Consider the following 17,111-nt stretch of genomic DNA (forward strand, 5'->3'; position numbering starts at 1 on the left):
GGGAGAGAGAGAGGGAGGAGAGAGAGGAGAGGGAGGAGAGAGAGGAGAGGGAGGGAGAGGAGAGGATCAGGAGAGAGAGAGGATGGAGGGAGAGAGGGAGCAGGAGTGACCCTCCATGGAGAGGATCAGGGTGAGGAGAGGAGAGATGTGGTGTGTGAGGTGAGGAGAGATGGAGGAGAGGAGAGGAATAGAGCAGCTTTTCCAGTCACCATAGCAACCCTCCATGGAAACAGTAGTGGTGATGATAATGGGAGACCGTGTGTGTGTGTGTGTGTGTGTGTGTGTGTGGGTGTAAGTGAACAGAAAACACGCAGGAGGAAGGGGAAAGTGTAAGGTGTGTACCTACCATGGTGTGTCGTGTACCTACCAGTGTGGGAGTGTGTACCTACCATGGTGTAGCTGTGTACCTACCACTGTGGGCAGTGTGTACCTACCATGGTGTGTCTGTGGGCAGTGTGTACCTACCATGGTGTAGCTGTGGGCAGTGTGTACCTACCATGGTGTAGCTGTGGGCAGTGTACCTACCATGGTGTAGCTGTGGGCAGTGTGTACCTACCATGGTGTGTCAGTGTGTACCTACCATGGCAGTGTGTGTACCTACCACCAGTGTGTACCTACCATGGTGTAGCTGTGGGCAGTGTGTACCTACCCTGTGGGCAGTGTACCATGGTGTAGCTGTGGGCAGTGTGTACCTACCATGGTGTAGCTGTGGGCAGTGTGTACCTACCTGTGGGCAGTGTGTACCTACCATGGTGTAGCTGTGGGCAGTGTGTACCTACCATGTACCTACCATGGTGTAGCTGTGGTACCTACCAGCTGTGTGTACCTACCATGGTGTAGCTGTGGTACCTACCATGGTGTGTCTGTGGGCAGTGTGTACCTACCATGGTGTAGCTGTGGGCAGTGTGTACCTACCATGGTGTAGCTGTGGGCAGTGTGTACCTACCATGGTGTAGCTGTGGGCAGTGTGTACCTACCATGGTGTAGCAGTGTGTACCTGGGCAGTGTGTACCTACCATGGTGTAGCTGTGTACCTACCATGGTGTGTCTGTGGGCAGTGTGTACCTACCATGGTGTAGCTGTGGGCAGTGTGTACCTACCTACCATGGTGTGTCTGTGGGCAGTGTGTACCTACCATGGTGTAGCTGTGTGTACCTACCATGGTGTAGCTGTGGGCAGTGTGTACCTACCATGGTGTAGCTGTGGGCAGTGTGTACCTACCATGGTGGTGTACCAGCTGTGGGCAGTGTGTACCTACCATGGTGTAGCTGTGGGCAGTGTGTACCTACCATGGTGTAGCTGTGTACCTACCATGGTGTGTCTGTGTACCTACCATGGTGTAGCTGTGTGTACCTACCATGGTGTACTGTGGGCTGTGTACCTACCATGGTGTGTCTGTGGGCAGTGTGTACCTACCATGGTGTACCATGGTGTGTACCTACCATGGTGTAGCTGTGGGCAGTGTGTACCTACCATGGTGTAGCTGTGGGCAGTGTGTACCTACCATACCTACCATGGTGTAGCTGTGGGCAGTGTGTACCTACCATGGTGGGCAGTGTGTACCTACCATGGTGTGCTGTGTGTACCTACCAGTGTGTACCTACCATGGTGTAGCTGTGGGCAGTGTGTACCTACCATGGTGTAGCTGTGTGCTGTGGGCAGTGTGTACCTACCATGTGTGCTGTACCTACCATGGTGTAGCTGTGGGCAGTGTGTACCTACCATGGTGTAGCTGTGGGCAGTGTGTACCTACCATGGTGTAGCTGTGGGCAGTGTGTACCTACCATGGTGTAGCAGTGTGTGTACCTACCATGGTGTGTCTGCTGTGGTACCTACCATGTGTGTACCTACCATGGTGTAGCTGTGGGCAGTGTGTACCTACCATGGTGTAGTGTAGCCTACCATGGTGTAGCTGTGGGCAGTGTACCTACCATGGTGTAGCTGTGGGCAGTGTGTACCTACCATGGTGGTGTAGCTGTGGGCAGTGTACCTACCATGGTGTAGCTGTGGGCTGTGTACCTACCATGGTGTGTCTGTGGGGTGTACCTACCATGGTGTGTGTGGGCAGTGTGTACCTACCATGGTGTAGCTGTGGGCAGTGTGTACCTACCATGGTGTAGCTGTGGGCAGTGTGTACCTACCATGGTGCTGTGTACCTACCATAGTAGCTGTGGGCAGTGTGTACCTACCATGGTGTAGCTGTGGGCAGTGTGTACCTACCATGGTGTAGCTGTACCTACCATGGGCAGTGTGTACCTACCATGGTGTAGCTGTGGGCAGTGTGTACCTACCATGGTGTACCAGTGTGTACCTACCATGGTGTAGCTGTGTACCTACCAGTGTGTACCTACCATGGTGTGTGTACCTACCATGGTGTAGCTGTCACCTACCATGGTGTGTCTGTGGGTACCTACCAGTGTGTACCTACCATGGTGTAGCTGTGTACCTACCATGGTGTAGCTGTGGGCAGTGTGTACCTACCATGGTGTAGCTGTGTACCTACCATGGTGTGTGTACCTACCATGGTGTAGCTGTGGGCAGTGTGTACCTACCATGGTGTAGCTGTGGGCAGTGTGTACCTACCATGGTGTAGCTGTGGGCAGTGTGGTGAAGGTGTGTACAGCTCTGTGTGTCTGCGTAGCTGCGTATCCCCAGACAGTTAGACGGGTGGAGCTGTTTGATGAGGAAGTTACAGCAGGCCTGGACCACTGACTGGAGCTGGAGGAGACATGATACTGACAATATACACTCTATAGTGTCCTCTCTCAACTCCACACGACCTGGAGAGGCACAGAGAGAGAGACACAGAGAGAGAGACACAGAGAGAGAGACACAGAGAGAGAGACACAGAGAGAGAGACACAGAGAGAGAGACACAGAGAGAGAGACACACATCATTTGATTACTTTTCTTGCTAAGAATTTAAATGTAAACTTGTAGTGTATTCAAGATTTAAAAAGACTTGCGGTGTACCTAAAACTGTCCGATGGAACAGTAACTGAATGTCTTGATGCCTGTCTGTAGGAGCCATCCATTATGGTGAATGGGACGGTGTACCTAATAAACTGTCCGATGGAACAGTAACTGAATGTCTTGATGCCTGTCTGTAGGAGCCATCCATTATGGTGAATGGGACAGTGTACCTAATAAACTGTCCGGTGAGTGTGTGTGACAGAAATAGTACACTTCTTTTGGCCTGAGCCCTACACAGGGGTGGTGTGTAATTGTGTGTACCTGTGTAAGCGTATTGTACCAGCACCCACAATGCATCAGGGTCCACCCCCTCCATCTTAACCTCTTCCTGTTTGGCCTCTCGGACATCACTGGTGAACATGGCCGCAAAGTAGTCAGACACCGACGACAGGACCAGTCTGACAGGGAGGAAGGGAGGAGAATTCAGATGTCAAACCAGAGAGAGAATACCTGACCACTGTGACTGACCCAAAATTAAAGAAAGCTTTGACTATGTACAGACTCAGTGAGCATAGCCTTGCTATTGAGAAAGGCCGCCGTAGGCAGACCTGGCTCTCAAGAGAAGACAGGCTATGTGCTCACTGCCCACAAAATGAGGTGGAAACTGAGCTGCACTTCCTAACCTCCTGCCCAATGTATGACCATATTAGAGAGACATATTTCCCTCAGATCACACAGACCCACAAAGAATTAGAAAACAAATCCAACTTTGATAAACTCCCATATCTACTGGGTGAAATACCACAGTGTGCCATCACAGCAGCAAGATTTGTGACCTGTTGCCACGAGAAAAGGGCAACCAGTGAAGAACACACACCATTGTAAATACAACCCATATTTATGCTTATTTATTTTATCTTGTGTCCTTTAACCATTTGTACATTGTTAAAACACTGTGTGTATATATATATATATATATATATATATATATAAATAATATGACATTTGTAATGTCTTTGTTTTGAAACTTCTGTATGTGTAATGTTTACTGTTAATTTTTATTGTTTATTTCACTTTATATATTATCTACCTCACTTGCTTTGGCAATATTAACACGTTTCCCATGCCAATAAAGCCCTTGAATTGAATTGAGAGAGAGAGAGAGACAGAGAGAGAGAGAGAGAGAGACACAGAGAGAGAAAGAAAGAGAGAAAACAGAGATTATTCGGAATAGAGATAATTTTGTTCGGCTAAAATAAGGCTTTCATCACGCACAAATATATTAGAAAATGTTTTGTTCAAAAGAGATTTGTTCAATTTCCACACACGTCTTTCGAGTGAGCGAGAGCGAGAGAGCGAGCGAGAGGAAAGGACTTAAATGTTAAGGTCATATCTTAATAAGATGACTCTGAAATGTTAAGACAATAAAAGGTTATAAAACACTGATGGAATGAGATGCACCCTTCACAATAAAAGGTTATAAACAACTGAAGGAATGAGATGCACCCTTCACAATAAAAGGTTATAAACCACTGACGGAATGAGATGCACCCTTCACAATAAAAGGTTATAAACCACTGACGGAATGAGATGCACCCTTCACAATAAAAGGTTATAAACCACTGACGGAATGAGATGTACCCTTCACAATAAAAGGTTATAAAACATGTAAACCAAACATTTATTTCTAGAGGGTCTTCATTTAAAAAAGTAATGTTTTTAAATAAATAATTTCTTCGTTTTTTTAATTCATTGTTTTTGGTCGACACATCAAATAACTTTTTTCAAACTAAAATCAATCAATCAACAATCAATTCCTTCAATCAATCTATTCACAAAAAGTATCTGTGAGAATCAGTACAGGACCAGTCAAACGTTTGGACACAACTACTCATTCAAGGTTTTTTTATTTTTTTACATTCCACAATCACCCGACCTCAACCCAACTGAGATGGTTTGGGATGAGTTGGACTGATGAGTTGGACCGCAGAGTGAAGGAAAAGCAGCCAACAAGTGCTCAGCATATGTGGGAACTCCTTCAAGACTGTTGGAAAAAGCAGTCCAGGTGAAGCTGGTTGAGAGAATGCCAAGAGTGTGCAAAGCTGTCATCAAGGCAAAGGGTGGCTACTTTGAAGAATCTAAAATATATTTTGATTTAACACTTTTTTGGTTACTACATGACTCCATATGTGTTATTTCATAGTTCTGATGTCTTCACTGTTATTCTACAATGTAGAAAAAAGTAAAAATAAAGAAAAACCCTTGAATGAGTAGTTGTCCACACTTTTGACTGGAACTGTGTGTGTGTGTATATATATATATATATATAGATGACATATATATATATGTATGTATGTCCTTCAGAAGAAAAGAGGAGAGAGAGAGAGAGAGAGAGAAAATTGACTAAATCTGAAATGAGGAAATGGAAATGACTGTTATGTTCTGTAGTACCAATATAGGACATCTGCAATCTATAGTTCCCCTTTACAATGAGATGCATTATGGGGGAAAAGAGACCTGGTGTGTGTCTGGGTGTGACAGTGTAGGTCTGTCCCCGACTAAAACACATCTGGGTCGACTGAGAGTCTTCCGTTATGTATTTTTCAATATACAGACATCTTATGTGTTTTAATTAAAAATACAAATATCACATTTCCATAAGTATTCAGACCCTTTTACTCTGTTGATGCACCTTTTGCAGTGATTACAGCCTCGAGTCTTCTTCTCAGCGAGGGAATTCACTCTAACCTGCCCCCCCGTCTTCTTGACACTACAAGCTTGGCACACCTGTATTTGGGGGAGTTTCTCCCATTCTTCTCCGCAGATCCTCTCAAGCTCTGTCAGGTTGGATGGGGAGTGTCGCTGCACAGCTATTTTCAGGTCTCCCCAGAGATGTTCGATCAGGTTGAAGTCTGGGCTCCGGCTGCGACACTGAAGGACATTCAGAGTCTTGTTCCCGAAGCCACTTGGGTTGTCTTGGTAACGTGCTTAAAGTCGTTTTCCTAGTGGAAGTTGAACCTTAGCCCCAGTCTGAGGTCCGGAGCGCTCTGGAGCAGGTTTTCATCAAGGATCTCTCCGTACTTCGCTCCATTCATCATCATTTTCCCCTCGATCCTGACTAGTCTCCCAGTCCCTGCTGCTGAAAAACAAACCCCACGGCATGATGCTGCCACCACCATGCTTTACCGTAGGGTTAGTGCAAGGTTTCCTCCAGACGTGATGCTGCCACCACCATGCTTCACCGTAGGGATGGTGCAAGGTTTCCTCCAGACTTGATGCTGCCACCACCATGCTTCACCGTAGGGATGGTGCAAGGTTTCCTCCAGACTGAACTCTTTGGCCTGAATGCCAAGCGTCACATCTGTTGTCATGACGTTGGCCTGTTGGTCAGGTTTATGACCCCCATAAATACCTTCCCCCCCTTTCCTCTCTCTCTACTAACCAGTTGAAAATATGCATTGGTACTTAAAGAATATGATGTCAGACCAGTTGTCGTCTGAGACATTATTACTGATGATAGGACGACATAAACTGAATCTTGGAAAGTCTACACATTCTAGTTATCGGATTCACATGGAATTGTTGTGCAATTTAAACGTTTAAATATGAAACTATTTGTGAAAAGATTCAAATGTAATTTTAGCTTCTAAATGCGAGAATTGTTTCCATAAGGTAAATTCTGTTCAGTCTGTGGCCCCGCCCATGTGAACAGACATTGGTTATAAACTCTGCTCACTCAGAGGCCCCGCCCAAGTGAACAGACATTGGTTGTAGACTCTGCTCACTCAGAGGCCCCGCCCATGTGAACAGACATTGGTTGTAAACTATGAAACACGCCCTTCTTTCACCACTACATAAGTCCCTATTGTTGCCGGGGACGACGGTCCATACGTTAAATGGGGCTAATATCAAACTACAGAACTAAGCCAACTTCAGCGTGAGCTTCAAGTATGGCAACTTGGTATGAACTTTGAACTCTTATTCACTAAAGAAGTGATACCGCCGAGCAGCTATAAACGCAGACTAGGACGGACAAAGTCTTCTACCAAAGACGGTACTACAACGCATCCGTTCTACCAGACATTCTTCAAAAGGACAGGAAGATCTATGTTGGCCAACACGGCCTTCCATCTACGACCAACCTATTGAAGCACCGCTCAGAGTAAATATTTCTTGCATTTTCCCTTTTTTCCCAAATGGAAATATTTCAGATGCATAAGATTCTGTATTTACGATAGCATAGCTTCACAAGGTCCAATCAGAGACCAAATTCCTTTTAAAATGTAAAAAGAGCCAGCTAAATTTCCCGAAAAACACATGAAATCGTTTTGACTATTGCGGTAACAACACTATAATTAAAATCTATGATACTCCCCCACTTAACATACTAGTTTAGTCTTTGGCCCAATCTTGCTTTTCAACATTCATACCCATTCAGTCTTCTGGCAACAGGCTCTCATACCATTCAATCCAGCAACCATCTTTAATGACCTGACATTGTTCCACATAATGGAAACATACTATAATGTTAGACTACATGAACTTTCCTGCTCAAATTAACTGGTGTTACTTAAACAATCAAACCGAGAATCAATAACCATCAGAATCTATTCTCACAATGTTTTATGATTCAGACATCCAGTCTCCCAATTCTCATTAGAGACGCCTCTAATGCAGAGATAATGGTTCATCTAGAAGCGATCCGTTTCTTATCTACAATCATACGCACAAAATGCTCTCACGTCATAACAGTAACTAATGTATCGGACGAACAATAGCTAGCTAAAGTAAAAATTCCCTGTTTTAGGTCAGTTAGGACCACCACTTTATTTTAAGAATGTGAAATGTGAGAATAATAGTAAGAGAATGATTTATTTCAGCTTTTATTTCTTTCATCATTTTCCCAGTGGGTCAGAAGTTTACATACACTCAATTAGTATTTGGTAGCATTGCCTTTAAATTGTTTAACTTGGGTCAAACGTTTCAGGTAGCCTTCCACAAGCTTCCCACAATAAGTTGGGTGAATTTTGGCCCATTCCTCCTGACAGAGCTGGAGTAACTGAGTCAGGTTTGTAGGCCTACTTGCTCACACACACACACACACTTTTCAGTTCTGCCCACAAATGTTATATAGGATTGAGGTCAGGTCTTTGTGATGGCCACTCCAATACCTTGACTTTGTTGTCCTTAAGCCATTTTGCCACAACTTTGGAAGTATGGTCATTGTCCATTTGGAAGACCCATTTGTGACCAAGCTTTAACTTCCTGACTGATGTCTTGAGATGTTGCTTTCATATATCCACAATTTTCCTTCCTCGTGATGCCGTCTATTTTGTGAAGTGCACCAGTCCCTCCTGCAACAAAGCACCCCCACAACATGATGCTGCCACCCCCGTGCTTCACGGTTGGGATGGTGTTCTTCGGCTTGCAGCCTCCCCCTTTTTCCTACAAACATAACGATGGTCATTGTGGCCAAACAGTTCTATTTTTGTTTCATCAGACCAGAGGACATTTCTCCAAAAAGTACGATCTTTGTCCCCACCTCAAGCCTATAGAAAAGTGAGGTTGCTAACCGTAGTCTGGCTTTTTTATGGCGGTTTTGGAGCAGTGGCTTCTTCCCTGCTGAGCAGCCTTTCAGGTTATGTCGATATAGGACTTACTGTGGATATAGATACTTTTGTACCCGTTTCCTCCAGCATTTTCACAAGGTCCTTTTATGTTGTTCTGGGACTGATTTGCACTTTTCGCACCAAAGTACGTTCATCTCTAGGAGACAGAACGCGTCTCCTTCCTGAGCGGTATGATGGCTGCATGGTCCCATGGTGTTTATACTTGCGTACTATTGTTTGTACAGATGAACGTGGTACCTTCAGGCGTTTGGAAATTACTCCCAAGGGTGAACCAGACTTGTGAAGGTCTACAAATGTTTTTCCTGAGGTCTTGGCTGATTTCTTTTGATTTCCCATGATGTCAAGCAAAGAGGCACTGAGTTTGAAGGTAGGCCTTGAAATACATCCACAGGTACACCTCCAATCGACTCAAATGATGTCAATTAGACACCATTTTCTGGAATTTTCCAAGCTGTTTAAAAGGCAGTCAACTTAAAGTGTATGTAAACTTCTGACCCACTGGAATTGTGATACAGTGAATTATAAATGAAATAATCTGTCTGTATACAATTGTTGGAAAAATGAATTGTGTCAAAGTAGATGTCCGACTTGCCAAAACAATAGTTTGTAAACAAGAAATTTGTTGGAGTGGTTGTAAAACGAGTTTTAAATGACTCCAACCTTAGTGTATGTAAACTTCCGACTTCAACTGTGTGTGTGTGTGTGTTACCTGTGAGCAGGTATCCTCCTGTCCCCCGCCACCAGAGTGACGTCACACAGCTGCTTGGTTCGGAGGTAGGTCTCCATCCTGCTGAAGGTCAGGTCTGCGTGTGTGTGAGCCGTGTACACACACTCGTCGGGGGACACACATGGTTCCATCGACACACATGAGGACAGCGTTGCGCTGCTGTTGGAACACACACACACACACACACACACACACACGGTATGTGTTTTATTGACTTTATTTAACTAGTGTTCACCTGCGAGAGAAAGACACGATGTACACACCATCACACACACACTTTCAAGATAGTGTTTTAATTGTCGGTCTATGGCAACCAAGACCATAGCATGACACACACTGCAATTTAGCCTGCGCCATCTGAAGGACTGTATACACTGAGAATACAAAACATTAAGACGAGGGGTACCGTCTGAAGGACTGTATACACTGAGAATACAAAACATTAAGACGAGGGGTACCGTCTGAAGGACTGAAAACACTGAGAATACAAAACATTAAGACGAGGGGTACCGTCTGAAGGACTGTATACACTGAGAATACAAAACATTAAGACGAGGGGTACCGTCTGAAGGACTGTATACACTGAGAATACAAAACATTAAGAACATTAAGAGGGGTACCGTCTGAAGGACTGAATACACTGAGAATACAAAACCGAGGGGTACCTCCTGAAGGACTGAATACACAAAACAATGATCCCTCACTGTTACATGAAATCCATTACAGGACTGTTAACATTAACAAAACATTAAGACGAGGGGTACCGTCTGAAGGACTGTATACACTGAGAATACAAAACATTAAGACGAGGGGTACCGTCTGAAGGACTGTATACACTGAGAATACAAAACATTAAGACGAGGGGTACCGTCTGAAGGACTGTATACACTGAGAATACAAAACATTAAGACGAGGGGTACCGTCTGAAGGACTGTATACACTGAGAATACAAAACGTTAAGACGAGGGGTACCGTCTGAAGGACTGTATACACTGAGAATACAAAACATTAAGACGAGGGGTACCGTCTGAAGGACTGTATACACTGAGAATACAAAACATTAAGACGAGGGGTACCGTCTGAAGGACTGTATACACTGAGAATACAAAACATTAAGACGAGGGGTACCGTCTGAAGGACTGTATACACTGAGTATACAAAACATTAAGACGAGGGGTACCGTCTGAAGGACTGTATACACTGAGTATACAATACATGAACACCTGCTCTTTCTCTCCATGACACAGACTGACCAGGTGAATCCAGGTGAAAACAATGATCCCTCACTTATTAAATCCACTTCAATCAGTGTAGATGAAGGAGAGGAGACGGGTTAAAGAAGGATTTTTAAGCCTTGAGACAATTAAGAGATGGTTTGTGTAGGAGTGCCATTCAGAGGGTGAATAGGTCAGACTAAAGATTTAAGTGCCTTTGAACGGGGGTATGGTGGTAGGTGCCAGGCGCACCGGTTTGAGTGTGTCAAGAACTGCAACGCTGCTGGGTTCGATAATCCTGAATGAATCGTGAATAATGATGAGTGAGAAAGTTAGATACACAAATGTCATACCCCCAAGACATGCTAACCTCTCACCATTACAATAACAGGAGAGGTTAGCATTTTATATCATAGCCCCAAGACATGCTAACCTCTCACCATTACAATAACAGGGGAGGTTAGCATTTGTTGGTGGGTTTGTGATATTTATGCCTATAACTTTCTCACATATGATTTACGACTCATTCAGGATTATCCGTAATCATTGTAGCATTCACATTCAAACGTAGAAACATATTCTATTTTTATTTACAATAAAAGTGACTCTAAAAATGACACAAGCCATTATTTACCATTCATTTCTATTGGGCACAAAATAAATCTGAAACACAACCAAAAACAAACAGCAAATGCATCCAACAAGTTGTAGTCACATGTAGTCATAATGTGCTATGAATATGGGGGCCAAATACTTTAAGTTAATTTGTCCCAATACTTTTGCTTCCCTAAAATGTGTGTGTAATTTCTAAACGGTTCAACCAATATGGATGAAAATACCCTGAAATTAGTGCTGAACGATTAACCGAAATGTCTGGTTTAAAAAAAACAAAAAAATTTTAACAACCAATTGACGTTGATTAAATTATTCATATTCTAATTAGTTCTTTTTTTTTTCCATGAGCTTTGATTTGCAGTTTCTGTAGAGAAATCCGATCAAGCATGAACTGTAACACTGTGGTTTGGGACTTGTAGTTTTCAACAGGCCAATGTTCTATATAGTTTAGCGCAAAACAACTCGGTAATGAACTACAATAACTAGAATCCATTGTTGCGCCCGCTGTTTGACCGATCGGTCCGGTCAAACACGAAGACTTAGTGAAGTGTGTAGTGTTTGTAACGCAAGATTGCATTTATTTTGAGATATTGCAAAAAAGATGTGACCTTGTCATTCAAGACAGGGTAAATATATATTGTTTTAGATGATAATAAAATATGTTTTGTTTAGTTACTTTATCTTCAACTTGTTTCTCAAACTTTATAGAAAGTCAAACTAGCTTGCACTGACGAGCAGCTAGCTTAAAGCTAGGCTAGGCTGAAAATACCACTGTAGCTAGCTTAAAGCTAGGCTAGGCTGAAAATACCACTGTAGCTAGCTAAAAGCTAGGCTAGGCTGAAAATACCACTGTAGCTAGCTAAAAGCTAGGCTAGGCTGAAAATACCACTGTAGCTAGCTTAAAGCTAGGCTGAAAATACCACTGTAGCTAGCTTAAAGCTAGGCTAGGCTGAAAATACCACTGTAGCTAGCTTAAAGCTAGGCTAGGCTGAAAATACCACTGTAGCTAGCTTAAAGCTAGGCTAGGCTGAAAATACCACTGTAGCTAGCTAAAAGCTAGGCTAGGCTGAAAATACCACTGTAGCTAGCTAAAAGCTAGGCTAGGCTGAAAATACCACTGTAGCTAGCTTAAAGCTAGGCTAGGCTGAAAATACCACTGTAGCTCTAAAAGCTAGGCTAGGCTGAAAATACCACTGTAGCTAGCAAAAGCAGGCTGAAAATACCACTGTAGCTAGCTAAAAGCTAGGCTAGGCTGAAAATACCACTGTAGCTAGCTAAAAGCTAGGCTAGGCTGAAAATACCACTGTAGCTAGCTTAAAGCTAGGCTAGGCTGAAAATACCACTGTAGCTAGCTTAAAGCTAGGCTAGGCTGAAAATACCACTGTAGCTAGCTTAAAGCTAGGCTAGGCTGAAAATACCACTGTAGCTAGCTAAAAGCTAGGCTAGGCTGAAAATACCACTGTAGCTAGCTTAAAGCTAGGCTAGGCTGAAAATACCACTGTAGCTAGCTAAAAGCTAGGCTAGGCTGAAAATACCACTGTAGCTTGCTAAAAGCTAGGCTAGGCTGAAAATACCACTGTAGCTAGCTTAAAGCTAGGCTGAAAATACCACTGTAGCTAGCTTAAAGCTAGGCTGAAAATACCACTGTAGCTAGCTTAAAGCTAGGCTGAAAATACCACTGTAGCTAGCTTAAAGCTAGGCTGAAAATACCACTGTAGCTAGCTAAAAGCTAGGCTAGGTTGAAGGTACCACTGTAGCTAGCTAAAAGCTAGGCTAGGTTGAAAATACCACTGTAGGTTGAAAATACCACTGTAGCTAGCTAAAAGCTAGGCTAGGTTGAAGGTCAAATCAAATCTTATTTGTCACATACACATGGTTAGCAGATGTTAATGCGAGTGTAGCGAAATGCTTGTGCTTCTAGTTCCGACAATGCAGTAATAACGAACAAGTAATCTAACTAACAATTCCAAAACTACTGTCTTATACACAGTGTAAGGGGATAAAGAATATGTGCATAAAGATATATGAATGAGTGATGGTACAGAGCAGCTTAGGCAAGATACAGTAGATGGTATCGAGTACAGTATATACATATGAGATGAGTATGTAAACAAAGTGGCATAGTTAAAGTGGCTAGTGATACATGTATTACATAAAGATGCAGTAGATGATAGAGTACAGTATATACGTATGCATATGAGATGAATAATGTAGGGTAAGTAACATTATATAAGGTAGCATTGTTTAAAGTGGCTAGTGATATATTTACATAATTTCCCATCAATTCCCATTATTAAAGTGGCTGGAGTTGAGTCAGTGTCAGTGTCAGTGTGGTGGCAGCAGCCACTCAATGTTAGTGGTGGCTGTTTAACAGTCTGATGGCCTTGAGATAGAAGCTGTTTTTCAGTCTCTCGGTCCCAGCTTTGATGCACCTGTACTGACCTCGCCTTCTGGATGATACGGGGTGAACAGGCTGTGGCTCGGGTGGTTGTTGTCCTTGATGATCTTTATGGCCTTCCTGTGACATCGGGTGGTCAGGTGTCCTGGAGGGCAGGTATTGCCCCCGGTGATGCGTTTCAGACCTCACTACCCTCTGGAGAGCCTTACGGTTGAGGGCGGTGCAGTTGAACCAGGCGGTGATACAGCCCGCCAGGATGCTCTCGATTGTGCATCTGTAGAAGTTTGTGAGTGCTTTTGGTGACAAGCCGAATTTCTTCAGCCTCCTGAGGTTGAAGTCCAGGCGCTGCTGCGCCTTCTTCACGATGCTGTCTGTGTGAGTGGACCAATTCAGTTTGTCTGTGATGTCGAGGAACTTAAAACTTGCTACCCTCTCCACTACTGTTCCATCGATGTGGATGGGGGGGTGTTCCCTCTGCTGTTTCCTGAAGTCCACAATCATCTCCTTAGTTTTGTTGTAGCTAGCTAAAAGCTAGGCTAGGTTGAAAATACCACTGTAGCTAGCTAAAAGCTAGGCTAGGTTGAAGGTACCACTGTAGCTAGCTAAAAGCTAGGCTAGGTTGAAGGTACCACTGTAGCAGGCTCAAAGCTAGGCTAGGCTGAAAATACCACTGTAGCTAGCTAAAAGCTAGGCTAGGTTGAAGGTACCACTGTAGCTAGCTAAAAGCTAGGCTAGGTTGAAGGTACCACTGTAGCAGGCTAAAAGCTAGGCTAGGCTGAAAATACCACTGTAGCTAGCTAAAAGCTAGGCTAGGTTGAAATGTGTATTATTTATCATTACTTAAAAATAGTACACACTTATAGGAATGGGTAATTGTTTCCAAGTTTGCTAGCTAGCCAGTACTAAACGCCAGATATTATTTACATCTTCTGTGGTTTGGTAACTTCCTGTTCTTCCAATGACTCTGGGTTTGGTATTCAGCAGTCATAAAAGCAGCCTTATTTACCTTTGAAGAACTACTAAAAAAGTAGCTCTTTTTTTCTCTCTCACTCTTTTTTTAACCTTTATTTAACTAGGCAAGTCAGTTAAGAACACATTCTTATTTTCAATGACAGCCTAGGAACAGTGGGTTAACTGGTCTAGGAACAGTGGGTTAACTGGTCTAGGAACAGTTGGTTAACTGCCTGTTCAGGGGCAGAACGACAGATTTGTACCTTGTCAGCTCGGGGGTTTGAACTTGCAACCTTCCGGTTACTAGTCCAACGCTCTAACCACTGCCACCACCTCTCATAGTGATGTTGAATAAATTATGGTTAAGAAGTGATCAGCAGTACTGGGCAGTCACTACCATCATGGGGAAATGTAGTCATTGTTTAATTCAGTGTTGATAGAGAATTCATCCCACATAGGCCTAATAAATAAATGATTGAAACTGAAAACCGTGATTATTTTTTAATAATTTAACAGAAACCAAATCAACCTCAAAACACTCAAAATCGCTAAACACCACCTCAAATTAAAAGCTGACCGTCTGGACTTTATCGTCATAGTATCATTTCAAATCCAAAGTGCTGGAGTACAGAGCCAAAACAACAAAACAAATTGTCACTGTCCCAATACTTTTGGAGCTCACTGTAAATTGCACAAGAATTATACATTTGTATACCTATGTACGGTAGACCCAGAGCGAGCGTAGACCCACAGCGAGCCTCCTATATACGGTAAACCCACAGCGAGCCTCCTATATACGGTAGACCCACAGCGAGCGTCCTATATACGGTAGACCCACAGAGAGCCTCCTATATACGGTAGACCCACAGTAGAGCGAGCCTCCTATATACGGTAGACCCACAGCGAGCCTCCTATATACGGTAGACCCACAGCGAGCCTCCTATATACGGTAAACCCACAGCCTCCTATATACGGTAAACCCACAGCGAGCCTCCTATATACGGTAGACCCACAGCGAGCCTCCTATATACGGTAGACCCACAGCGAGCCTCCTATATACGGTAGACCCACACGAGCCTCCTATATACGGTAAACCCACAGCGAGCCTCCTATATACGGTAAACCCACAGCGAGCCTCCTATATAAACCCACACGGTAAACCCACAGCGAGCCTCCTATATACGGTAGACCCACAGCGAGCCTCCTATATACAGTAGACCCACAGCGAGCCTCCTATATACGGTAGACCCACAGCGAGCCTCCTATATACGGTAGACCCACAGCGAGCCTCCTATATACGGTAGACCCACAGCGAGCCTCCTATATACGGTAGACCCACAGCGAGCCTCCTATATACGGTAGACCCACAGCGAGCCTCCTAATATACGGTAAACCCACAGCCTCCTATATACGGTAAACCCACAGCGAGCCTCCTAATATACGGTAAACCCACAGCTCCTATATACGGTAAACCCACAGCGAGCCTCCCTATATACGGTAGACCCACAGCGAGCCTCCTATATACGGTAAGACCCACACCCACGGTAGACCCACAGCGAGCCTCCTAATATACGGTAGACCCACAGCTCCTATATACCGGTAAACCCACAGCGAGCATCCTATATACGGTAGACCCACAGCGAGCGTCATATGTTGAATTCTGCTTGCTATACAAAGTTGACCATTCAGTAAAAATCTATAGAGAATTTAACTTTGTACAGAAAGTAGGCAGGCTAACAGAAAGCTAACCGAAAGTTAGCGGAAACACAGACCTACGTTAAAGCACCGAGAGGAGACAACAAGCTCAACTCATTCTCCTCATACCTGCAGGAGCTGGACGCAGTGTCGTCGCGGTTATTATTACTCTCGGTTCCGGTCAGTCCCGTCTCCTCTTCAGCCTCGGGAACAGACGCCTCCGGTACCGCCGGTTGGAGGAGCGATGAGCCGTCCCCGGGGTGCTCTGTGTCTGTTACCGGCCGAGAGTGAGAGACAGACAACCGGGTGACCCACTCCGGTTGGCTGAAGGACCGCGGACAAGAGGAATGTCCAGCTGCCGCGGCTGCAAACGCTGTTACCGGGAGGTTATCAGTGGGACTCCCAACATAATTATCCGTAAACGTGCTGTTATTGGCGTTGCATGATCTATTACCACTACAACTACCGTTACCGCTAGTTCCAACTGCTACTATGCAATTATTTCCTGTACCGGTTCCGTTACTGGTAGAACAGACACTAACAGAGGGGCTCTGGTACTCTCCGGGGCTGGCCCCTGCTCCTCTCCCGGTAAAGAAGTCTCCAAGCGGGGGGTTGTGGGGCGGGGGAACAGCCGGGTGACCGAACCACCTCCATCGACTCCGGAGGATCTGCTTCACATCGAAGTCTTTCCGCAGAGAAGAGGAGCCGCTGGTTGACATTCAGGCTCTGGAGACCGGGAGAAATGTCCCGGAGCGCGTACCTAGTTACCGTCGCTTACTGTACTACAGCTCTCTATGAAACCCCACGGTTACAACTGAGGAAGAGAGGCTTGAGGAGGAGAAGAGAGAGAGAGAGAGCACTCCGTTCTGTTTCCAAAAGAACGCGGTGTAGGAGTTGTCTTTTCTCCTCTCCCTCCTGTGCTGGTGCTCACCGACAACACGCACACACCCTCTCTCTCTCTCTCTCCAC

General features: G+C 44.6%; 1 protein-coding gene and 1 long non-coding RNA gene across 4 annotated transcripts in view; both read right to left on the reverse strand.

Moving 5' to 3' along the window:
- The window catches only part of klhl5 (kelch-like family member 5), a 64,675-nt gene that overhangs the window by 31,094 nt on the left and 16,470 nt on the right, over positions 1-17,111 (reverse strand). The window contains exons 2-4 of one of the 3 annotated variants that reach the window (XM_042318258.1): positions 9,252-9,428; positions 3,234-3,370; positions 2,584-2,780 (exon numbers count right to left, since the gene is read on the reverse strand). In XM_042318258.1, the coding sequence (XP_042174192.1) occupies positions 2,584-2,780; positions 3,234-3,370; positions 9,252-9,400 (483 nt within the window). In that variant the 5' untranslated portion in view covers positions 9,401-9,428. Of the gene's footprint in view, positions 1-2,583; positions 2,781-3,233; positions 3,371-9,251; positions 9,441-17,111 lie in introns of those variants that run through there. The other 2 variants (XM_042318259.1, XM_042318257.1) reach the window with 2 other exon arrangements.
- LOC121845923 lies at positions 1,592-1,967 on the reverse strand. Its single transcript, XR_006082854.1, has 3 exons — positions 1,928-1,967; positions 1,688-1,780; positions 1,592-1,631 (listed from the first exon to the last, which is right to left on the reverse strand). It is a non-coding gene; the product is annotated as an uncharacterized LOC121845923 (long non-coding RNA).

The sequence above is a fragment of the Oncorhynchus tshawytscha genome, unplaced genomic scaffold (genome assembly GCF_018296145.1).
Source record: "Oncorhynchus tshawytscha isolate Ot180627B unplaced genomic scaffold, Otsh_v2.0 Un_scaffold_1746_pilon_pilon, whole genome shotgun sequence".
Lineage (NCBI taxonomy): Eukaryota > Metazoa > Chordata > Actinopteri > Salmoniformes > Salmonidae > Oncorhynchus > Oncorhynchus tshawytscha.